Source organism: Osmia lignaria, chromosome 9, assembly GCF_051020975.1.
Source record: "Osmia lignaria lignaria isolate PbOS001 chromosome 9, iyOsmLign1, whole genome shotgun sequence".
In the NCBI taxonomy this organism is placed as follows: Eukaryota; Metazoa; Arthropoda; class Insecta; order Hymenoptera; family Megachilidae; genus Osmia; species Osmia lignaria.
Genome location: NC_135040.1, coordinates 1,935,540 through 1,962,746, shown reverse-complemented (window position 1 = coordinate 1,962,746; position 27,207 = coordinate 1,935,540). Strand labels below are relative to the sequence as shown.

At 32.7% G+C, this 27,207-nt stretch overlaps 1 protein-coding gene across 8 annotated transcripts in view; it reads left to right on the top strand.

Annotated features, from left to right (window-relative positions):
- LOC117609900 (neurotrimin) overlaps positions 1-27,207 on the top strand; it is a 454,130-nt gene that overhangs the window by 136,370 nt on the left and 290,553 nt on the right. For all 8 annotated transcript variants that reach the window (XR_004582720.2, XM_034336659.2, XM_034336660.2 and 5 more), the window contains exon 2: positions 836-895. Coding sequence is in view for 6 of the 8 variants with exons in the window: in XM_034336659.2 (XP_034192550.1) it covers positions 836-895 (60 nt within the window). In the remaining 2 variants the exon portion in view is untranslated. The remainder of the gene's footprint in view (positions 1-835; positions 896-27,207) is intronic.

Sequence of the window (27,207 nt, the reverse complement as noted above, 5' to 3'; positions counted from 1 at the left end):
ATAATAGTACCTTACCTTAATAATGGGTATAACTAGAATTTTTTTTTAATTGCTTCATTAGATGTTCTTCATCGTTCATATTGTTAACTACTTTAGCTGAAAATTTGTCTGAAAAAAATCAGGTCACTCATTTTATAGAAAGTGTTAAGTGTCTAGTATTTCTTAATTATAGTGTAGTCATTGTTTATAATTTCACGTAATACAAATATTATTATGTGTGTATTTTGTGTTAAGTTCCATTGCATATTGTAATTTGGCTCAAATATTCATTTTTATTAAGAATTTATGAGCTGACAAATATTGTTTTACTGATTCCAATATGTCTCTATAGTATAGTCCTGATAATCCCATAGTCCTAATAGCCCAATAGTCCAAACATCGTATTAGTCCTAATAGCCCAATAGTTCAATAACCTAACGGCACAACAGTCCGATCAGTCATAATAGTTCCAATAGTCCAATAGTTCAATAACCTAACGGCACAACAGTCCGATCAGTCATAATAGTTCCAATAGTCCAATAGCCAAATACCACAAAGTCCAGATAGTCCCAATAGTCTGGATGGCCCAATAGTCCAAATAGTCCAATGAACCAATAGTCCTAAATAATATTTACAATACCTTTATAAAATGTATTTCATCTTCGATTCGATCTTTTGCACGAGTTCTAAAGGAATTTTATAATTAAGAAACGCAGTTAATTATTCTCGACCAAGTTCAAAGATTATTTTCATACGGATGTAATAAAGAAACTGAAATTTTTCAAAAAGATTGTGAAGAAAAAACTTATTTACGTAATTATATGATCTTTCTAATATACTTACTTTATATTTTCAGGTGTGCAAACTCATGGCTTAAATTTGGATTACCGTCGGATACACCAGGATCATGGCAGACGTATGTAATATTTCAAACTCAAGTTGATGATTTATATGGGGAGTGAATAAAAATATAGTAACACGAGGAAAGGGGCAATTTGTTGTATAAAAAAATGTCGATGGTGTGCAGTCAGTGTCTTGTTTTCAAACTTTTGTTTCTAAAAAAAATTAAATACTTTTATTATTAACAATAAATTAATAATAGTTAAATAATGAATTAATCTATAATATTTTAGCACTATCTGATTTTACTTCCGACATCTTTTGTTGCACAGAAATAAAGACATTTTTAATCAAATAAAAATACAGAAGGTTATTGAAAAAGATATAGGAAGAATAATTTTAAAACTTCTAACGCAAACATTTTTTTTCTTCTATGATATTGCTTTTGACTCTTTGCTATAAGGGTTCTTTTAATTTCTAAATGGGAATTTGGTGTTAAAATAAAAATACTTTTTGTACAAAAATTTCTTCTTATAAAGTCATCATTTTTATTCATAAAATTTTGCAGAAGTATCATTACTTTTTTACTCAGAACTAAATATAACTGACACATTTTAAAGCGTTTGTGCATTTTTTATTTTTGTTACTATACCGGATGGGAAATTTATTTTTAGACTCAAGAAGGGTCGCTTATTTTTTATACGTATATGAAAGTTCTAATTCGAAACTATACAAAGTTATGAAAACATCTGCCTCTCCCGTAAAAGTTAAATTATTTGATAAAGTGACACCATAGGACAGATCAACTATATAACTTTTGGGTCGATGATATTGAACTACGTTCAATTTAAAATGCAATTCAATTAAAAATTAAAAATTAAAGAAATTATATAAAGGGTAAATACTCATAAACAAATAAACTTAAAATTAAATCTATAAAAGCTGGGGGGATTTATATCTATTCATTTTGCACATTGTTCATGAAGTTTTAAGAACGTTATGGAGGTAACAATAATATATCATATTTCCAATATAATCAATCACATCTTCAATTAAGATTAATCGCCAATATTTTTTGGGCAAGCTTATATCTGTAGTTCTTAAAATATTTAGCTATATCAGTAAGTTTGAATATTTAAATACTTGGGTATTCTTGGCTAGAGTAATTAATTAATTACATACTTACTAGGTTACTGTGTTAAATTCATAATTTAGGTTATTTAGTTCATGTGATCTACAGTAGACTCTCGTTATATTGCCGCAGGAGCGGAAAATTTGTCAGGTTTCCAAGCTTTGATTTGGAGGACGGAAAGGAAATAGAATTGTATTATCTTTATAGACTACAATGGTGGAAGAGCGACACTACTATGCTTGACATTTCTTGTGAGGGTCACATTGCTCATGTGACAATATAACAAGAACCTATTACATAGTAGGACGTGAGAATAGGTGTTGCCCACTGTCAATCCTTTAAACTAGATATTAACCCTAGAAAGGTGGAAAGAATTCTTATACGTAACAATTAATTTTTTACGCTTTCTTTTTTAATACGATCCTTATTAAACCAAACTTATTTCTCCAGCACTAATCGTGAAAACATAAATGAAATAAAATGATTGTTTGCAAATTTTTTAAAGATAAAGATAATTTGCGATATTTTCAAAATGGTGGAGTCCCATTTTTGGGACAAAAATTACAATTTGTCCATTTAGTTGCCACCTTGGATTGATTTTTTCATTTTTATAATTTTTATAAAAATACCTCCGTTTTTAGCCTTCTTTCAATGAAGATTGTGCGTGCCTCTACAGCTACAACAGTCTCTCGTTAGATTGCCACGTGAGCGATTTGTCCTTTACGTGGATTTTTAAGGAGATGTAGTGGCACACTTCCATCATCGTAACTTATGAAAATAATGGTTTTTCAGCTGAAAGTTTGGAAACTTAAAACATTTTCCACGCCTGCAGCTCCGTCCGTGGCAATATAACGAGAGTCTATTGTAGTTGATTAGAATGTATTGCGATTTTCTCTTTATGATTTTCTGCGTCTATTCATTTAGTTCCTCACGTAAATCGTCATTTCTAAGATTTCTAAGATTTTCAATATTTTGGATTATGACTCAACCTTTGTTATATAATTCATTACTGCAGTTACCCATAATTATATTCCATAAATCCATATTATTTTTATGATTATTTCATAAATTTTTTATTTATTTTCTATGCTGAGTTTGGATTTCCAACTAATCAGGTAGTACATTTGTTTAGATATTAAATGTTTAAAATATTTCAATAGAAGTAACAATATCAACGAAGGTCTTTGTGTGTGCCATGTACGACCTAGGCGGTCCACAAAGTGTTAAGAATGCGAAATAATAAATAATTTTTCAATTTCTTCTGGCACGAGCAATTTACGGTTTCTATGTACATCTTTTTCGAGGCACCCTGCGGAGATCACCCTCCGCGTAACACATCCGACGAGCGCAATAAAACGGAACCACCGCGTTAAACTTTATTGCGGAAAGGGCTTGTTGTTCGCGCTTGTGCATCACCGACAACCAAAAAGGCTGTTATAACTTTATGATTGTCTACTGCATCCATGCCGTAGGATGAACGTTTTAAATCTCAGGATGTTTTATACTAAACTTAGGTGACTAACGTTTTGGCTTAACCCTTGAACAGCGGGATCTGGGTCAATCGAAGCGCAAACTTATAAAACGTGATTAAGGATATTAGCCTAAAATTGAATGTATAATTTTTAAACGAATGGATCTGATATACTGGATCAATGTAAAATGTAGAAAATGGAAGCAATATGAAATGCAATAATAAATTAAAATTGGGGCTTTTTCCATGGTCCGCTGTCCAAGGGTTAAAAGAACGAAACATATTATTGGAAAATTTTAAGATTTTATTTTTAACCCTCTATTGCATTACGCTGCAAATTTGCTACATAACAAAATATGAAATGCTACTATTGTTTTTTGGAGTTCTCTGCCTTTGGGGTTATAAGTCTTGAACTCCATTGCGGATGTTTTGCGTATATTGTTCAATTTGATAATTTTATTATCTTCCCTTAATTAGCATGTGGTATAAATCTAGGAACCTTTTAATTGAATTCAGATTTCATATTCGAAAGTTAGACGTTCTCTCGTTTTAAGCTTCAATTAGTGGGATTAAAATATTTGCACAAAGATTTTATCTCTCATGTTTAAAATCGTTTTAACAGATACGATTCTTCATTTAATTCGTTTATAAGACCCGATAGCTCTATTATGATAACGTTTGATGTTGTTATATTTAATGTAAAATATTGTGGAACATTTTAAAGCGAGTACAATGCAATTAATTTTGTTCTATTTATAGATTAACTGATTTATTTGATTTAGGAATAAATAAATACGAAGATCAGTAAATGTATTTTTAAGTCTGCTATGGAAAATATTTATTTAATTATTTAATTATTAATTTTACAGGTATAAACCTAACAATAATGAATATAAAATGAAATATAAATACAATTTTAAATAAATTAAAATTAGGTACTGTCTAATTTATTAAACAAATTTAGAAATCTTAAAAGTCTAAACATTTTTTTATTTATGTTCTAATTTGTTTGGAATATATTTAAATTAACATATAGCATAGTAACTACTTAAATAAGGTACAACAAGCTTTGCAATAATTTAAAATAATGTATTGCAAAAAAGAAATTACACGAAAAAAGTATAACCGTAAATATAAGTCATTACTGTCTGCTATCCTAATGGAAATTCCGTGATACTTTTACGACTGGTGCAATTTTGCTTTACTGTGATTTCTATTTTCGTTTCATATCGCTAAAGGACCACGGTTTTACTCTCTGCTATTATTATACTACAGGAGTATGCGACCCTCTGAGAGATTCGTATTAAGCTATTATGCGAAAAATAAATTATACTCGATACAGAAGATAAACGATGCTAAGAGAACGGAATTAAAAAACTTATTTGTTTTTTGTTGCTGTAGAGAAAGTCTAATATGATTTGATGACATAAAAACACTGCAGGATAATACTGGCGTTATATTAATTGGAAGCTTAACACTTGATAAAAATGATCACTGACGTAACTAGGTGGATTGGCCTTACTATTTTAAGATTCTAAAATTGCACAATTCAAAAATTTCAGAATTCCAAAATTCCTGAGTTCCAAATTTTCAGAATTTCAAAATCCCTGAATTCAATAATTCCACCGTTCTAAGGTTTCAGAATTTTTAAATTTCTAAATTACTCCCAAATTCTAAAATTTTTAAATTTCCAAATACCAAAATTCCCAAATTCCCAAATTCCAAGTTCCATAATTCCTAAATTCGAAAGTTCACAAATTGCCAATTTTCTAATTTCCAAAATTCTAAAATTACAAATTTCCAAATTCTCAAATTACAAAACTTCTAAACAATCTCGTCCACCCTAGGAATAAGTCCTAGTTATGCCAATGAAAATTACCACACAAACCTCCCGTCAAGTTTTACCAATTTTATAAGATTTACTTGTACCTATAAGAGCCATTCATAAAGGATGCCTGTCCTTGCAAGAAAAAAGAGATTATCGAAATGTGATAATGCAGTTCCTGTTTTTTGTAATATATAAGTTTTGTGAACAACCTTATATAAAAATTGTTAATACTATAATTCACGATTTCTCTTTCTTACACATAAAATCTTATTAAGTAAAATGTTTAGGGTACTTAGATTTATGATAATAGATACATCAATTATAAAACAATCATGAATATTTTTAATATTAGCATAAGAATTAATGTTTAACTACTTGCCAATTAATAATTTATACAACTCATATACAGCTATGTATAATGAGTAATTTGAAGAACTGGAATTGAAAGTTAGATGTTTAATTTTATTGTTAGCAAGTGGAAAACATACTTTATTTATTTTTCAGATTAACAAAAGTCCTTAAATTTTCAAGCGATTATTTACTTGAATTTTAGAGCCACTATTGTTTTGAAAAGAGCTTTTGCTCAATGGTAGCAAAATGCTTTACATTTCATTTACGTTCAAAGAAACCCTGTCGAAATTTCGTGAAAATTCCGGACCTGAATTCAATCGGAATAGGTCGAAACAATTCGAGTCAGTATTGATTATACGCACCAGTAGCTATTACAAGATTAGCATCCAACATAGTTCTGGAGAACTATAATGCTTTACTATTTCACCACTGAAAAATATTCAAATTTCTATTTAAGAGTCAAATGTTGTCATTATAAAATAAATTTAATTTTATTCAAACAAAATATTATAAAATGATAATTATTTCCAGCTACCCCTTATGCTCTTTTGTGTTATTTAAAAGTAAACTGAATCCAAAGAATAAGTATGAGCAAAACAATAAAAAATTCTCTAAAATTGACAATTTATTAAAAAATTATTGAGATTGAAGAGTAATACCTTTTTCTGAATATTTATCTAAAGGAGTATAACGATTATAATTTAATTCTTCTGATTGCTGGATTTACGTAACTTTAATGCATAGGATGTTCCAATAGTAGATATACTGCAAATAGGATGATTGTTACGGATTGACTATTTCAAATTTCTCTGTTCCTTTGTCCCATGGGTCCAAAACCGAGACACGAAAGCTGTTGGATTATAAGGTCTGAAACCGTCGTCTTCCCTCATGGCCATTAACTAATTGCATTCTACTAATTACTCGCAAATCCTTCCGTTCCCACCTTCGCGACTCTGTGTACACTAAGTACACGATCGTAAATATCTCTACTTTCAAAGTATCTTGGGCTTTTCTCGTCCTTCCCGTCTCCTCTCTCTCATCCTTTGGCTATTTCCGTCTCCACTTGTCAGGAACACAAATAAAGACTTTAGGAACGGTTAGCTGGTGAAGGCAAGATAGTAAGAACGAACACGCAAGAACGATCGCTGCTTTTCCTACCTCAATCTCACTCTAAAGCCTTAATGATTCGTAATTTCAACGTAAACCCGCCTTACCAGCTTTTGTTTGTTATAAAAACTGATGCTGCGTTCTGATTTACCTCGGAGGAACACAATCGGTTCAATTACGAAGTGTAGGTTTCGCTGTTTCTTCTACATTTGATAAATTTCTTTCATTAGGAATTTTAGAATTTTAGAACTTTGAAATTTTTGAATTTTATAATTCTAAAATGTTGAAGTTTTGGAATGCTGGAGTTTGGAAACTTTTATGTTTTGAAATTCTACTACAATTTTTGAGTTCTGAAATATTAGAACTTTGTAATTGTCAGCTTTCAAAATTTTAAAATTTGTGAATTCTGGAACGCTGGAATTTAGGAGTTCTGGAAAAGTGGAATATTGCTGTTTAGGAATGTTGTAATTCTAAAATTTTTACGTGCTGAAATTTTGGAATTCTTGAATTCTAGAATGTTGGAAAGTTAAGGTTTTGAAATTCTAAAATTCTGAAATGCTGGAATTTCGGAATTCTAGAATTATAACACTTTTGAATTCCGAAGGCAACACTTCTCTTCTATAAAACAACCCAACAAAGTAATGTTTATATATAAAAATTGTTAAGGGATAAAAACTTTCCCTTAATTTCCATTTTAATTCTCCCACAAATTCCGAGTTTCAATTCCTCCCGAAACATTTTCAATCCACCTATTTGAACAAAAATACCAAGTCCGTTTTCATCGGAAAGGAATCACCTTTTAGCATGCTCCGCATACGTATCGCCGTCCTTCGTATGGCAGAAAGTCTCTGAAAAAGCTAGTTATTACAATAGCAAAGATATAGTGGTCTTAATCCGAAATCCCTGCTCGTTTCTGGCCTCATTCATTACCTTCCGTCCTTCGTCCCCGGTCCTAAACCGGCTGCCCTTTTCAACCCCTATTCTTCCTCCACAAATCTGAATCCCCATTCGAACATACCAACCATCCCAGCCGTCCGGCTAGCTAGCCGGCTAGCCGGTGAACACGAACATGATCTTTCGGTGGTGCAACGAATGTGAAATAAAATGCATTGGGAATTACTGTGTATTCCCGTGTGTTCGTCGAAGTGAAATATTTCCTATCGAGAAGGGTTCCAGAGGCAACCGGCATTCGGTCAGGCGCTCGCTCGGTTTACTCGTGGGAACGAAAGTTTTGCTAAAACGTTTCCGCTGATAAATCTTGTTTACAGATGGGCAGGCTCAGGTGATGCGTGCACTCGGTCTCATCAAAACTTAAAGTACGCGAAACTTTGGAGGCTCACGCGGGACCGTAGGCTACGTGCCATCTTTATCTGACGTATACCAATAATTGTCAAAAACACTGTTCCTTGAACGAACCGCGCTGGGAATTACAATAACCGTTGAACCGTGCAATCCGTGTCAGCTGATTGAATCGGCGATAATTATTCTTAACAGGCAAACAAAAATTTTCATCCTACCCCAGGTGGAATTACGTTATGCTAATTGATCGTACGTTCGGTTAGTTCAATCGAGGCTGATGTAGTTACAGTCGTTGTAATTAACTTTATCTTACAATCCGTTTGTTCGGAGTCTGCTAAATCAGTAAGATGATCGAATTTGCGACGACAACGTGGTTATGATGTTTTCGTGGAGAGTGTCGAGGGGATCAACTTGTGGGGTGAATGATTTTGTTACTTTAGTGAAGGTGATAATAATATTCTATTTAACCGTTGAACAGCGGAGCCTGGATCCAAGGACATTAACTTGATATTAAATGTATAATTTTTAAACAAAAAGTTTTCATATATTAGAAGAATAATTTTTTAAATTAAATTAACGCTGAGGTCCGCCCTCCGCGAATAAAGAGGGTGTAATACCTTTACTAGGTCTAAGAAGTTACTTATTTTTGTTTTTAAGCAACCTTTTCTTAAGGCATTAATTTTCTTTATGTTTAAATAATTTTTTTTTAATACGTATGCGAAGAAGAACCTTTCTTTTATCATTTTATTTCTGTAATTAAATGCTGCCACAATGCTGTCATTAATATGAAAAATACGATTTGTATACGAAAGGAATCCATGTATTTTTTGTGTTTATTATTCAATTTCATGTAAATCGCTTTACAAAGTGTTTTACCTGTTGCATTCTGACATTGACAGATTCAATAATAGATTTTAATAGAAATATGGAACATGATGTTTTATGTAGTTATTTGTTCATATTAACAGCAATATAGTGCTCGATATATTTTAATAAAAGTACCTATATGAAATTTTGTACAGGTACAACTTATCGAATTTATCATGTTTGAAAATTTAATCTAATTTGAAATTCATTTATTCTCTAGATTGTACAGTATATTATAATACATCATTTAGTGTTTTTGAATAGTACAAACAAGGAAGATAAATAATGCTACAGGAAACGTATAGCCACTAATTTATTTAATTATACAACTATGATTTATTCTATGTCACTTTTGATGTGTTTCTTATAATGTAACTATCACGTGACAATTATTTCAAATAAAAAATAAAAAGTTTGTTAATAAATTTTTATTAAAATTAATTATGATATAATATAGTTTTAGTGACAAATGAAATATAGTGTTAGTGTACTTTTTAATTTTGCCACTCTCCTTGGTCCGCCGTCAGGGGGGGAGGGTTATAGAATAAAAATAATTTGTCATTTTTCTTTTTTATTTATTTAATCAGTTGTCATAGATATTAATCAATCGCAAATTTTTTCTAATCCACCATTTCTTTTGTAAAAAATAAATTTTAATAAATAAACTTCCTAATAAAAAAGTTGTAGGTGATTAACAGTTATCGCAATTCATTGTATATATAAAAAGGAAAGAAACACAATATTCTTATTTATTTTAAAGAAACTCTAATTGAAAAACACTCATTTTTCATTAGAAATATGTATACTTTTTTTAATAATGTGAAAAAGATTTAAATTTATGATCTAAACGTTATTGAAAGAACAAAAATTATTGAATTTTTTATATCACCCAAAAGTTCAATGTTCTATGAACTGGCTTAGATGAATAATTCGCTTAAGTTTACTTTGCTATCTACATAAAAAAGATATGATATTATATGCAGAATATTATTAAATACGTACATAAAAACTTGGTGGTAAATGTAACAAGGGAGATTCAAATTACTTCCTGTGGAACATGAACGTAATTTCATCGTGTAATAGCTACGAGGAGACAAACTGAATAATTTTAGTAGTCACTAGAGCATTCTGCAGTTCTTTAGCAAGCGTTCCTGACGAGAGAATGAACAAGTGACCACTCGTAAGTTGAATGTGAACGATTTCATTGTTGAAAATATTGATTCTACTTGCTACCAGTAACCATTTATTCCCCTGACTGACACTTTTATCCAGAGAGAAAGAATCTAACGTGCACACACGACCTATTTCCTTTGAATGTACATATTAGATGTATGCAGAAGTTTTAATCTCTTTTTTTATCTGGGCTTTGGTATAATTATATCAGATTTAAATATTGAAGGCTTGTAATTTATTAATGTTTAATAAATAATATCAGAGGAGTTAATAATTATCTAATTGTACAAATATTTTTTTATTAAAGTAACAAATTTAAGCTTGCAATTTTATATTTTATATGATTACTATAATAGGAATACTATTCAATCTTTTTATCTTTCTCCATTTTTCAAGTATTGTTTTAATTACTTTTGAGATGTTGCGAGGCATCAGTTATTAATGATCACTAAGTCAATTAACATGTTTCAATAAACTTTGAATATTCGAAAGTCGAATTTTAAATCGGTATTCAACTGGTATTCAAATATCTGAATATTCGAATTTTCATTATAATTGCAATTTTTAATTTTTAAATTGCGAGGATTAATTGGAAGCTTACTTAGCTGGATACATGTTAATTTACCTTTTTTCTACAATTATTCTATTAGAAATTAAACAGAAGGAATATATGTTAGCAATGTAACTAAATAGAAAATCTCTTTTAACTTCTTATGAATAGAACATGCTTCCTTCCCTTGTTGGTGCTGGAATTTTTGAGTTTTGGTTTCATGCACTTACGAAAAGGTTGAAAACTACTACTATTACAAATAACAAATAGGTATACTGTAATTGATAATTACAAATGAGTATACTCATTTGCAATTATCAATTACAGTATACCTATTTGTTATTTGTAATTATTATCGAAAATAAAAATGAGGACTGCTGACAGTATACCTCTTTTTTTTCTTTTTTACAAAATAACGCATTTGCAGCTTCTTTCCCTTCAAATCACTTATACAGAAAATTGTTTGATAACTTTATTAACACACTCCTGTTTAAAAACTCACCGTCCACGGAAGACATCCACTTATTTCTTGAAACGCTTTCGTCGAGTAATCTTTGGCACAAAAATGAGCACGTTAAGAAGTCCTGGTGAAGTTATGAACTCTTGAAGAACAACAAGGATGTATTGTTTGACGGAGTGAGAAAAGTGTAATGAACGTAAAAAGAAGGAAGAGGCCGGGTCGCATTTAGGACGTCCATCTCTCGATTTGCATTTTCAGCTTTTCGCCTGTTCAGACAGGTAACGACTTCATTACGGCCTTCATCAGATATAAATGACATATTTGATTTGCGTCGTACCCGTCGTCGTCGGCATCGTTTATAAGACGAGCGCCGCCTTTGTATCTGAACATTCTACGCTCTTAATGAGAGAGACGAGTCTTTTGTGATTGCTGATTTATCCGCAAATCGAGAGACATCTTGCGATTAACCACCTGTGAACGTTAATCCGTCACTCGGATCTGGAGGATTTATTAAGGGCGATTTTAATCAGTTGCTCCTGGAAGATTCTGATCCGTTTGACGACTTAGACGTTACACGAATTAGAACGTATTAGACCGGTAAGACACATAAGATGAATCGAAAATCATGCTGGGCTTGATCGTTGAGAAATTATGCAGAAATTTATACCAGGCATACAGAAATTAGAGCAAACAGTTCTAATGTACATATTCAAATGTTTTTATCTGTGTATGAATGTTAATAAATTTTTTCTATTATTTGACTGATAGAAAAAAAGGTTGTTTTTGTTACAACATGCTTTTTTATCATTTTCATATTTTTTAACGTCACACAAATGATTTAGATCATTTCATATTTACGCCGTTTTAATAGCAAAATCAGATTGTAATAAGTGTTATCATGAATGTAGGATTGGGACGGGCAGAGGGTCGAATATCTCATTTGAATTGAAAGAAATGTTTAATTATAAATTTTAAGAGAGTACATCGAGTAACGTCCGCTCGCGTTCACGGCTCGACCACTAATGTCCCGAGGCCCGTTGCTTCCGCGCTTTTTATTTGTTTTTCGCTTCTAGACTTTTCAGGAACAATCCTATGCCTTCTGGAAAGCACTGCATGGCAACGGCCATCGCACGTCAGATGTTTCACTCCTACATGAATACAATTATTTAATTTTTCAATTGTAGCTTCTAATGTACCACCTTACAATATTAATATTCTTAATATTCCTTTTTCTTTCCTTTTTTAATTATTCAATTATTTCGAATGTAATGCACTAATTCTCAGTGACTACTACGATAGGCAGTGTGTTAATTTGTTAAACTTTACCTCTCACCATTTGTACTTAAGGGTATGTAACATCCATGTGTCTATACTATACGTAAGCGCATCATGTTTTCCTTGACTTACATTTATTCCAAATATATGTAAAACACTCTGATAGTAAATTATCATGTACAGTATCGAGCAATGTGAGTTTTCCTAAAAAAAGTAATGTGATTAGGGAAATAGAAATTCTTGAACGACGGACCATGGAGAGAGCCACGATTTTAATTTAATTTTGTATTTCATATTATTTTCATTTTCTAAATTTTACACTATTCCTCTAAAACTTGTACATTTAACTTTAGGTAAATATATTTGCATGTATACGTTTTGTAAGTTTGAGTCACGGTTGACCGAGATTCCATTATTCGAGGGTTAAATCACTAACAACACAAAGTTAACATATCACAGAGAAAAAGGAATAAGGGAGACATTTGATAAGAGACAATTTGTAATAATTTATCAGGAAGAGAAAGGTAAAAGTTATAGTAAACTTGCAAAATTATTAGTAATTAAGTAAAGTATTATTGTAGAGAATACTTTTCTGTTAATATAAGATTGTTAATACAAATCCTGTTGATATCATGTTAACATAAATTCAGTTAATATAAAATTGATCAAAGTTAGTTGCAATTAAAGAGTTCTGACAAGATGGTTCTCCATAGAACACATTAATGCCATAATATTAACCTCAATGGATTGCTAATATGTATTATTTAATATTAATCACGTTTGCATGTCTCGTGTATATTGCTTGTAAAATACATGTTTGATATCAGTAACATCATGTTGTGTAATTTGTATGTATTTAAATTTTAAGCGTAACCCTGTTCAAATACTTTCATGACCCTTTGTACTGCACGTATATAGCATTCATACAATAGTAATGCAAGCAACAAAGAATCAGCATCAGTTCCACAAATATTTTGCATAATCCGTGTATCTGAATTTGTTTGAACATAAATGAACGCAAACGGTTAAATAATGTATTTTATTGCCAAATAATGATTTGGTTCTGTAGTATCTGTTATTATTCAACGTACATGTTAATATGCATAATAATGTACATCTGATGAGAAATTTATAACAGCAATTAAATAGTGTAATAATTAATATTTCTATAAAATTTACATTTTCTTTGAAAATTGAAAATCGTAAAGTCATACTGATATATTATAAAGTGCTAAAAGAATGTTCTTTTTTTCGTATATCGTTTGAAAAAATTAAAGATTGACAATTTTAAATAACAATGACTTCAGAAGAAATAAGTTCAGTCACTATTTCATTAAATTTTGATTTTGAAATTAAGTGTTCGTTGAACATTTTTTCATAAGAGTAATTAGAGCAATTATGTAAGTTGAGGAGTAATACATGTTTCATAATTAAAAAATAAAGAAATCTGATAAATTTCAAATATGATAATACTCAATTCAAATAATTTTTATATAACTTTTCCGTTATTGATGCGATAAATAATTATACACCTACAATTCGTTGAAACTAACAGAATCATTTCACTGAAATTTTACTTTTAGAAACATTTTACTAGAACTTTACTTTTTGGAAGAACCATAAATTTGACCATTTTCTACCATCCTCCTTTCCCTCGTAATCCCTTTTCTCTACTTTCCCGTGCTTCCTTACTTTTCTACTTGATTCAGTTTTCAAACTTGACAGAGGCGAGTGCAAGTGCTCTTGGCTGAGTAGATAATGGCGTTTCAAATCAGACGACGTTTTTCTATATTTCACTTGATTCGTTCTAAATCTAATATAAAAATTCAAAACATTATTACAAAATTACAAGTAGTTTGCGTCTACATAATTGTAGAATTGTATCAATGTATGATAGTTTCAAATAGATGAATTATTAGAATACCAAGATATTAAATATTAGAATATTCGGATGTTAAGGATATTAGGATATTAGGATATTAGAATATTAGAATATTAGAACATTAGAACATTAGAACATTAGAACATTAGAACGGTATAACGTTAGAATACTAGAATGTTAGAATGTCAGTCGAAGATTAGAACATTAGAATATTTGAATTTACCAAACTAATGTTTCATTACTAAACAGTGATTACAGTCACATCGTTACATAACATAATTCCAATGCTACCTTTATGCAATTAACACCCTCACAGATGATATCTGTCACGTTACCATGTTAAGTCAATTTCTGAATTAAAATATCTATGGATACTAATATTTTGTAATTATGTATAATAATATTAACTCTTAATTTTGGGATGGTGTTGCTTCTATCATAAAGTATTCTTGCTGAAATTATTTTATAAACACTTTACCACTTTTGTACATAAAAAAGACCCCATTAAAAAAAATGAGAAAAAGATCATCAGTGCAAAATATCTGTAGAATATGAAAAGCAAACAGTATGCACTGCCGAATATTCTATTTATGGGGCAGCATTTCATTTCTATATCTAATAAATAAATATAACGTGGCAAATATTTATGCGAAAGAACTGTGAAAAATGCACAATTTATTTCAGAATTTCTAACCGTGTATGTAACGAAGTGTCCCTTTTATCGTCTCTTTAGAAACAACTCAAGTAAATATATGGATGGGTTCGAAGAGACGACTTAAATTTTTTAGGAATACACCTCTACCCGATTCATTTTCCGACTATATTCGTTTTCCATGCTTTCGGCTCGTCTGTCCTCAAACCTATTGCGACCCTCTTGAGTTTTACCTTTCCCGCCTCTCCCAACCTCCCGTCCCGTCTTTCCTCTCACCCTGCCATCCTTTTCGTTCCTCATTTCGTTTTCACCCTGCTCGTCGACAGGACGTGCTTTCATCATTCCACCACTGTTGAAAAGAGAGTAATGACTCAGCGAGATCTTCAACGTTTTAAAAGATTTTCATTCTGATTGGCATCATGAAAATTCGTCTCCTCGCTGGTGACAAGCACTTTACGAATTACTGGTATTTTCTTCGCGCCCTAATAAATGTGCATCCACACTGCGTATTAGAAAAAAATCAATCAAAATTACGTATAAAAAATAATTGAAGAAAATAAAGAATTCTTAGTTGTTTTAACCGTTTTTCTGTGTATAGAAGTGCAAACACATCTCAAGGCAATAACATTTTTTCATACCTATCTTCTTAAAAATACATAAAAATTTGCAAATATTTATGCCACCAAAGTTTTTTTCTTTACATTTTACACTGAAAATACATGGGGTGAAATTATACCTCTGTATAGGATTAACGTTAAAATATTTGAACTCAGAGAGACGGTTAAAAATCTGTAATAAAAATACGCTCTGATACTAGGAATGTGCAGGTTCTCGAAAGTCAGGGGTATCCGAAGTTCGGCTAGTGTCGGGAAAAGTCAGGCGCGATCGGGATCTGGTGGATACTATGTATATTTTCAGGAGCTTGCCCGATTCCGTCCGATCTCGCCCGATTCCGCCCGATCTCACCCGATTCCGCTCAATTCCGTCCGATTTCATTCGATTCCATCCGATTCCATCCGATTCCGTCCGATTCCGTCCAATTTCGCCCGATTCCTCCTGTTCTATTCAGATCCGACCTGATTCCGAAATCTCGAATATCCGCACAATTCTGCCTGATACTGGACCCTAAGTTTTTAAAGAAAATAGATAAAGTGGTATAGTACCTCATACAAAATCATATGTCAACGAAGTAGATCGAAAGAAAAGATTGATTTTTGCCCAAGAATTTGTTTCTAAAGAAAATATTTAGAAGAACGATTTAACACTCCCTGATGAAGATAAATTCAATATTTGTGGAATAATGAAGATGAAATTAAAAATCTGAGACTGTAGCTCCTTAATATGATTGTAAACAGAAAGGTTGAGTAATAATTACGTAAATATCATGAATTTTAAACATTAATTCGGGCCACTGAATATAATATTTCGGACAGTATTTTTATACTTCCAAAATCAACGACGGCATCTGCGTACATCTTTTCAAATAATTCTATAAATGTACATTATTTGCTTTTCAATAATTCCAAACGAAGATATTGCGCAAGTACACAGTACAAAACTACCTCAAAGAGCTGCATTAAAAACATGAAAATAATACGTAAAATTCATTATGTATACGAATATAACGATATTTAATACAGGAATAACAAAGAAAAGGTACCTACTCAGACTACTCCATGAATTTCATACATTTTATATAATTTTCATGCCATAACAGATTCTACTGACTTGGCTGTTGAAGGAATCTTTAAAAACAGCAGGCCACTGCTACCGAACATGTGAATAGGAGGATACAATAAATAATTAATTTAACACACTATCATTTTATTTTATCTTCGTTCGAGCAATAAAATGTTGTTTTTAAATGGCAATTGCATCTGAAAGAATGACACTTCAACTTTTTAGCTTGAGTCTCTTTAAGACTCGATCCATTAATAATATGTATACAAATAAAATTAAAAGATACTACAGAGTCTGGGCAATTATTTGTCTGATATTTAATGCACAAGGGAAAATATAAAAAATATATAAAAGATATAAAGTATAAAATTGATAAATAAACTAGAGATGTTGGAACAAATGTATTATTTTTGGTTTTCGAAAATTAATAATAAAAAAGGACGCAGATGTAAATTTTTTTATTCGCAGGAGATTTTAACACGTTTATCTAAATAGGTGACAAATGATGTTAAAAATGTCCGTTAAAAAAAATGTGATAGATATAAAATTTCAATAATTACTGTATTCTTTAATTAATTAACTTCTCCTCTTCTATTTTAGACTTTCAGATCCTAAAAATTTCAAAATTACAAATTTCTGACATTCTAAAATTCTAAAATTTCAAAACATCAGAATTTCAGAATTTCAAAGCTCCAAAATTACAAAATTTCGGAATGCCAAAATTATCTCCATTATTTCCATTAACTGAAACGCCCCTTTCTTGTTAAAAACAAATATTTTAAAAAATTTGTAACTTCAATTGCCCCAAATAGAACCTGAAAATATACAAATATTTTATTTTGTAATTTGTCTCCACTTTGCCTATGTTGACACACTTTGAGAGCATAAACATGCTAGCTATTCATGAAGTTATTCTATGCGTATATCGATCAACAGTAAGTACCTATGGATATTTTCATCCTAGATATTGAACTAGGTACACGTCTAAATTTGCATTTAACCTTCCTCTATGGACAAAATTAATTTATTTTCTGGAACAAGATATTACCGCTTGGTTCCACTATTATAACTACAAGATCTACTTTACTAAAATTATGCCTCATCAATGATGACGTCTAGTACAGCTAAAAGTTCCATTTATAAACAGAAAAGGTAATTCTATTTATATATTTAATTTAACTTCGAATTGATTACTCCAATCTGAGCCAAGACATTTGAAATACAAAAGAACAGACCACCCACGTGCCAAACGTGCTGCGCATTCTAACTGCTAGCCCTTTCGCAACGAACGTACATATACGCTTTCCAAAGATGGACAGTTATTTACGAAAGGCACATACATTCACCCCTTAGTTTTCCCAGGATCAAAATAACGTAATGAATTTTAAATTTAACACGACTAACTTTGAATAACACCTTGGTATAACCCTGAGCGTAACTTGGATCTTTTCTTAGAGTGGGACAGATTCGTTAGAAATTTTGAAATTTTCGAATTTTAGAAATCTGGAATTTTGACATTCTGAAATTTTGTAATTTTAGAGCTTTGGAATTTTTTTAATCTAGAATTCTGAAATTTGGATGTTTTGAAATTTTAGAATTTTAGAATATCAAAAATTTGTAATTTTGAAATTTTTAGGATTTGAAAGTCTAGAAGTCTGAAATTTTGGAGTTCTAATATTTCTAATTTTGGAATTTTGAAAATTTTAAATCCTGAATGTCTGAAATTCTGAAATTTTGACAGTCTAAAATTTTGGAATGCTTAAAGGCAGATTTCTAATTTTTGTATCTTAACCCTTTAGAAGCGTGAAAGTTTACATTTTTTAGGAGGGGTCAGTCCAGACTTTACCTAATTACACCAATTCTGGGCATAACCTTGAAAAATCAAACATGAGAAATATTTTTTACAACAACATTCTACTTGAGAAATAATGATAAAAGTTTCTTTACATATTTGTCCCATCATCTGTGATTCAATACGCACACAAAACTGCACCTATCGCGGGATACCTTGAACTATTTACCAACAATAGGAAACAATCATAAAGCAAATATGACCGCGAATGATATAATAAATTGTGATATTTTTTTCGCCCATTATCTAGCCACCGGTCAGGGTAGAGCCCCACCTTAATGCGACGTACCGGTCCAACGAAATGGAATACGTGATGAGCGTTCTGCTCGCTTGCAACGGCTCTCCTGGCCAGCGTCGATTATTGGAAATCGATGGCATCGTGAAAATGATGGGCAAAGTGCTGCAAGTGGAAATAGTACAATGTAAAAAAAGTTGAAATCGTCAAAGTTCATAGAAACGACGACCGGAAAGCCGTGAGCGACAAGGACAGCGAAAGGATCAAAGAAGGACAGTGAGAGGAGGGAAAAGCTAGCAGAAAATAGAAATCACGAAGAAGAGAAATTAAGGTATAGGTGAAGAAGGTTAACAGGATGTAGTGGGTATACAGAGAGTTTCAGAACTGTGGATTACGATTTTGATAACTGATTGAAATCGCTAGAAATTGATTTTTGTATTGTTGATTATTGAATAAGCGAATTTGAAATTATTTAATTAGTTTATAAATAATTATTTCTGTTATATAACATTTTGTAGATTTAAATTCATTTGTTTTATTTACTTTAGAAAAAAATATTTTTCTAATCAAATTAGAATTTGAATAAATTTTAGAACAGAAAAAAGATAACTAGCTACTATTGAATTATCGAATTAGAAAGTATTTAATTAGTTTATAAGTATTAAATAATTTCACAATAATAATAAGTATAATTTATTGACAGATCATCAATAATTGTATTCCTTTCCAGAGTTCAAACCTTTTTTTATTAAGAGAAAATGGTATTATATAACATTTTCTTGAATTAAGTTAATTTACTTTATGTATTTTACAGAATAGATTGTTCGATTAAAATTATACTTTGAGAAAATTTTAGAACGTACCTCTGCAAAAAGCAGTATAGGCATGTAGGTCATTTAATAAGCGAAGAGACAAACGGCTATTATTTTATTCGAGATGTACAAACGTTTCCATTGTTTTTATGGCAGTTTTACAGACAATGTGATATTTTTAATCAAACTATTTTACCATTCTTCGCCAAAAAATGGATCTCGTAATAGAAAAAGGTTTGAACTCTGGAAAGGAATACAATTATTGATGATTACACTTATTATTATTGTGGAATTATTTATGACACTTATACACTATAATAATATTGATAGCAGTAATTTTTGAGTATATGTACTGGGTAACTTTTTATATAGCTTATTGGGTAGCTAATTAATTGATTGTCACTTGAATTAATAATCTTCTGCCACATTTACGTTAATCTTATTTACGATAGTAGATCTTCATATGGTTCGGGAACCCATTCGAATCCACCCGAGTCCACCCGAGCTCGCCCAACTTTTCCCGATCCGACCCAAATTTTCGGTTACCCTTACACCCCTTAGAATTATTCAATATTCTCAAATATTTTTGTTTTATTCAAAATTTATATTCTCAGCTTATAATAACCAGCTCTGCATTAATTTATACTCGTTAAATAATCTTTTCCTTTTCACCAGTAGCGTGAAATGTATTGGATTTTCATTTATAATTCTGAGACACCCGATAGAGAGATCCGTTTTGGTTAAACCTGGCTAGAAAGCGTACCGGAAGAGAGAAGGAGGGTCTGGCGCGAAAACGGAGGTGGTTGCCGAGCTCGACGTCGACCGATATACATCTTCGAGATCCGATAAGACAGGATAGATATGTTTCACGGCATCTTACCTCTTTACCCGCATTAAATCGAATGCCAGGGTATTCTCATGCATGCCAATTCCCACCCTTCGTCTGTGTCTGCTCGGCTGGCGGCGGGTTGCCTTTCTACATAGTCCCGTACCTCTCTACCTTCTATCTCGGTCCACCGTGATTTATGCGTTAACGTAAATATTGTTGCCGACGAGATTCGAGTGGCCGTGTAAACGTGCTGTACCCGATCAGCACAGACGCTGTTTCCACCTGTTTGCAATGCTTCAGAACTCTTATCCAAGACTCTAGAAGATTGCCCAAAGAGTACTTTTCAGAAGACCAGTTATCTTCCATATTTGAAACGTCTGACTTATTGTAACTTCTACTACTGTTGCTAAGTTGTTGCATATCAGATTGTGGATCGTCCAGTTTAATGTGATTTAATAATATAAAAGTATTTTCAAAATATTGAAAATATGAAAGTTAATTCTAACTTAACTGTTATCAAGTTAACCCTTTTTTGCAACTCTGGTACATAAGATGATATAAAATTATTGCATTTCTTAAATATTTGTAAATATGATCTTTGTTTTATATGATGTTGCAACTTCGCATTATTACAAAATATTTTTAAATAGATTTCTGAAATAGAAAAATATTTTTAGTTTGAAATGGTATTTTTTTTTTAAATTGAAAAAAATCATGTAACGAAGGATTAAGGATGCAGATAAAATAAATACGAGTATTATAATTTTATACCTTTTATACCACTTACAGTATCAACCGCCTATTAGTTGTAAAGTATAGAATTATTTCTTTTTGGAAAAATGCGTGGATTTTTATGATTTCTATTTCGATTAGAAAATTTTTAATTAAGATATATTACTTTAAATTTGATAATTAGAAATTGCAATTATTTTTGCATTGACTTAAAAGTTAATTGTATTAAGTGTGTCTAATTTTTAAGACGCATGAAATAAAAAAATACATTTCTTATTTTATTAACCTTTCGACGACCAATACACTACGTATTCGTGACTTCTTATATTAGTACTTATGATTTATTTCTATTAAATGTACAAATTAATTCTACGTCTTTACTTTTTTTTAAATTAAAGATTAATTTAGAAAAACAACTCCAATTATTGAAGTAATCGTTATTGTTTTCATATTCTCGCGCCACTTTTCAAATACCCAAGAGCACGGGAAAATATTCAAATTTAAAAAAGTAATTAGGAAGGCGTAATACTACCGGTATTGAATTGATTTCCAAACCTAATATTTATTGAATTAGTTTTTAATTATATTTTGACAATAATCTTGTAATGTTCATTATAGAAATTCTAGTGCATCATTTTTTTCAATATATCTGCATAAAAAGAAATATAAAATTAGAAGAACCATTTATTTTATAAGACATGAGGCTGCCAAAACGTTAAAAAATTGTGATTTTTATTGCGTCCCTCAGAAATAAAATTGTTATAATAGATTTCTACTTAAGCCCCATCTTACTGGATCTCATTTGTCCTCAACTGTATCTTAATGTAGTTAAACGAACTTGGAATGCTTACGTCTTCAGTTAATTGTCGCAATTTGTTTCGGAACCTCCGACAATTAATCTGTTAGGATTGCATTTATTTTAGGATTACTCTATGCAACACTACAGTATCTTGCATCTCCCTATCCATCGCTGTTATTTTTTTAATACCTACAGTAGACTCTCGTTATATTGCCACGTGAGCGATTTCAATTCAAATCAGTGCTTAAAAGCTTGAAACATTTTCCACTCCTTTAATTACCTCGTTCGCGGTAATATAACAAGAATCTATTGTACGTTTATTATATTAATTACACAGAACACATTCGATATAACAATGAATCAGTTATATCAATGCTAATTACCGTTCTTTGGTAACTAACATTTATTTGTTAATTATTTTACACTGTTAAGAATTTGATAAAAAAATATATGGTATTGTTATTATATATATTTTAATGGAATATGGAATAGTATTAATAAAAATCAGCACTTTTATGAATTTCGATATTTATTCTAAAAGCTTGGAGGGACGTCTTTACTGTGCTGTGAGCGAGTAAGGAATGAAACCTCCTGAAAATGCACGCAGAAAACTGGCGCCCACTTTCAGAAAAGAAAAATAACTGCCCTGGGCTTTTCAATGTGTTTATTACTAAGTCAGACCCTTAGTTCTGGTATGGCTCGAAACCCATCAACTCTGGTGACAGAGCTAGGCCTTTGTCTGATGGTCAGTATCCCTCAACATAGAGATTCGTTTTTGTATACAGATAATAATATTATTCCAACATATTTCTAATATCTTATTGAATTTGTTTTACCTAATTATCAGGCTTTTTATTAAAAATAGCATATTTATAATTCAATTTTAAGTAAACAAAAAAGATACTGTAGATAAATTATTAAATACAATATTGTACTTTTTTTTGTTCAATATTGTATTTCCTAATACTCAATTGTTACGTTGCGCGTTGCGTGAGCGCGCAACGTAAAATCAATTATAAATATATTTTTTTGTTTTATATATATATAATAATAATTCTTATTTTTGGGCGATGAGAAGGTATCGCTGCCACCAGTTCTGACCGCGTATGACGCGGAAGCGTCCTCTACGGTCAGAACGAAATTAAAAGACGGAAAATTTAGATAATATTTATTTCCGTTGGGTTCGTCAGCGCTCTGGGTCCCATACGGGTCCCTCCTTGAAACCTTGTGTTGGTATGCGTGGATTTGAAATGTAAAATAAAAAAAAAAGGAAATGATACAAATGGGACTTGAAAGAAATGCGAATGCAATTTAGTGTGCAAAAAGGAAAGTAATTTAATTCAAAAATTAACTATCGAAGCTAACAGAACTGAATTTTGAAATGACTAATTGTTTGAATGCTAAAATGATTCTATTAGATTACTGTTAATCACTGTTAAGTAAATTCAATTGATAACAATACTGTTTAAACAAGGGTAAAGATGCTTAACCTATTACGTTATTAATATAAATGAAAATCGAAAAATGTCTAACCCTTGGTTTACAATGAGAGCTTCTATTGTGATTATCACGCGTATTTGAGATGTGAAAAATGTATGGTTAATGTAGGACGACTGCCTCGACCTGATAATGAAGAATCGAATTTTGGGCGGTTTCTATCCGCAAGGAAACGACCTGCATGAAGAGACTCTTATAACCCCCGAAAGGGCCTTACGGGTCGTCCCTGATAAAATATCTCGCAGTCGAAACAATCGTTACCCACACACATTCGCGATGATTGAAAAAGTTCGGAATATTAAAATAGCGAAATATAATATGTTCGGTACCTGAATGTAGAAACGAGACGATCTAAAATGAAGAGACTCTTATAACCCGTAGGCTTAATAGATCGCCCGTTTTGCCGTGTCTAAATTGAATATTAATGCCGTGCTCGACAAATTAGTACAGAACAGGCTTACCGTGAAACTGTAGAATGCAATACAAGATAAAAAAAATCGCTCTGTTGTTCGCTATTTGGTCGTTGAAAATCGCTGTTGTATCTGGAACACCAAGAAAGGTTGAGAGATCTGTGGCGGCACTTCACTTGTCGCGCGCCCGTTTGTCGTTTGTTGGAAAATTAATTAGACGAACACAAGACGATTACGCTCTTCGGAATTATATAATAATAATCGCGAGTGAATTTAATACGAAAGTTACGCGAACAACGGATTAAAAGAAAGAGAAAAGATAGAGGTTTAATAGTGTGAAATGGCTTTACGTGCGCGTCTCTGAGTTCTTGCCGCGTATCCGGAATTTCACTCTCACGACACTCTGCCTAATCCGTAGGTCTTGCCGCGCAGGTAAATTACAACGAAGTACGAACGACAACTCTATCTCTAGACGCACGGGCTCCCGTCCCGACTTACTCGATTGTTCGACGAAGAGTGATCAGAATCGATCGCGATCCTAGCCGGAAGGGCCCGTCGCGAGGACGATGTCCTGCGTGGGGACATTTCGGCAAATCATAGCGCGTGACGACAGCGTCGCGTGCGTCGCTATTGGTTAAGCGCGCGTGCCAGCTAAATTCCTCCAGATCATGTTTTCTCTCTTTCTTGGTGTTCCCTCTCTGTCCAACGGCTTTTCGATGTTTCTACGCCGTAGAATTTCTGGAATGTTCTATTCTCATCGATAATTCCAATATTAGATATGATGTGATTATCAATTAATAGTTTAAATCAGAATTATTGCTATAAACATGAACTATATCTGTTGTACTATTAAGTATGAATAATGGATCGGTTATCACGAGGTTTCTTAATTAACAGTTGGCTTGTCCATAATCATTTCGTTCACAGAGAAATCGATCAACAATATGGATTGCGCCGGTACGCTCGATATAAGGCATTCGGTGTTCGATTGCTATTTTCCAATAACGACAGGTTTCCATTATTAATCGAATATTCGTTATTTCAGTTGCGACGTAGTTGCTTCGAGAACGTTCTCGTCATTCGAAAATTACCGTTAGGTTTTCGGTTTCAGGCAAATTCTCGAAATTCGATACAAAGACTTTTATTGCCTCGCACGACCCTTTGCCTCTAAACAGTCCTCGAACGCATGCTAGCGTTTGCCTGCAAGGGTTCTCATTCCTCGCTCTCGCATTCATACAAATATTCAACGAACTACATTCCTTAGCGTTCTCTCTCCAGCAATCAATTCATACACGCGATCGGGTTAGGGACCGACTGGCGCCCACGCGTGAAAAAGAGGAGAGTATCGATGTTAATCTCGGTAATAACGTGATCTTTACGTTTTTGCGCAGTTAGCCCGAGGAGACCCCTACAATGTGAAGCACTGGCTAACCGCGCCGCGAACGGTGTTTATGATACCTTTCCTTGGTCGAAGCCGAGTTTTTCTATCACGCGTTTCTGTTACTACGCAGTTGAGCACGACGATAGCTTCAAGGAGGGGTTTCAACTAAGAAAGGAATTGAGAAATATGAGAAGAATGAAAGAATAGGAAAGACAAAAGTAGAATAATTATAAGCTCAAACTTTTCCCTGCGCATTTCCCACATGAAGAAGTCTCTTACAACCCGAAGGCTTGATGGGAAAGCACAGAGTCAAGGAGAAATTAAAGAAAAGTGCAGTAGTAATTTGCCCTCCCCACGCCCCTTACATGAGGAGACTCCTATAACCCGAAGGCTTGATAAGGGAACGTGAGGCGGACAAATTTGGAAAATTTTCCGGACGTAACACAATTCTTTCGATAAAAGTTACCTATATGTATAAAATGATAAAATTGCTAATGTAAAATTAATTTTTTAAAACTCGGTGAAACAGAGGTTGAGAAATGTATAAACAATGAATTGGTCGTATATTATAATAGAAAAACAGTAACACCCCATTCTACCCAATTTTCCTTTACGAGTCAACCCCATTGAATATATATGAAAAGATGTGAAATGAAAATTAAAGAAATATGAAAATTTCTAATGATTTGGAATAATTCAACAAAAATTCGCCACTTTTTGCCTCCATCCCATTACAGAAACACGAAATTCTAACAAAGTCCTAAGTTACCAAGTAACTCGTTCAGTTTCTCCGAGGTGGTATAGTACCCCAGGGGCAAATGATAAAATTCGGATGAATTCGAATAAATTCGCGGAGGAAATTCGTTGCGGTTCGGCGAACGCACCGCTAAATGCAAAGTATCCACGTTTTGCTTTGAATTGACATGCAAAAGCGATGGGAGGAGAGGTTGAAACAGACAAAGAAAGAGAGGAAAGTTAGCAAGGGTGTATGGCAATGAAAGCGGGAGAGAGGAATCAATCGAATCGCTCTGCAGACACCGATAGAGCGTTGGGTAATGGTTTTCTCATTCGAGGAATTTAAGTCACGTAGAAAAAGTATTTGAACGGCACGAATTAGCATTCCGTAGGGTGTCCAGCAGGGCAGGCGTTCCGGCGGTTCGAGACAATAGAAAAATCAGTCGGTGCAAATCGATTGGCAAATAATGTCCGTTGCCGGACTTTTACATGGAGAATTAACCGAACAGGGCGCAAGAGGAGGCGGCACTTCGCTCGAGGATTTCCTAATGGTGGAACCTCTTTATTTTGTTTTTAAAATAAGGACGAAAGAGAAAAGTCCGTACATTTAATTATAAACAAACAGAATTCATCATTTAAAGTTGAAATAGTGGCATTCATTTAAGCAATAAGTATAATAAAACTACGGTAGGGTATCAGCTATTTATTGCAGGTTACGATTTACAAAGTTAAGTTATTAAATTATGATCTAAATAATAAAATAAACAGTTGTAGGAGAGGGGAGGAGAAAAAGGCGTTTCATCTCGGGATCGTCTGTCAGACTCGTCGTCCAGTGGGACTCACAACAGACGATCCCTGCACCGGACAGATCAGTTTAAAAGAGCCTTGTGGGGTTTATAACCCGCTCTGCCGTTCCCAAGTTTTCACTTATACCGGCGGTGTTAAAGGGTGCGATTGCGCTATTAAAAACCACCCCTCTCAGCAGTTACCTTCCATCCAAGTGATGCCGCGGGTTGGTCATTGCACTCATGGACTACCTATCATCGTTCGGGTACGGAAGGCTCAACAACCACTTGACTCATTGTCGGCGTGTAAGGAATTTTGGTCTAGAACGCTTTTACTTTAACAAACTAACCTGGGTGGGTTAAGCAACACAACTTACAACACCTCACCAACCGGCGCTTCACGCCCATAGCCAGGTGCCCCGCGTTTGCCACCGGAATAGCCAAGTGCCTGGACTACTCCACGAGGACGAGGGGGGTTGGCACATGACACCGCTGGGGCTGGCTGCAAGGCCCAGAACGGCACCTTTGTGGTCCCTCTGCCCTGGACACCTATCATACCCCAATTCGTAACTTCTATATATTTCCGAAATGCAT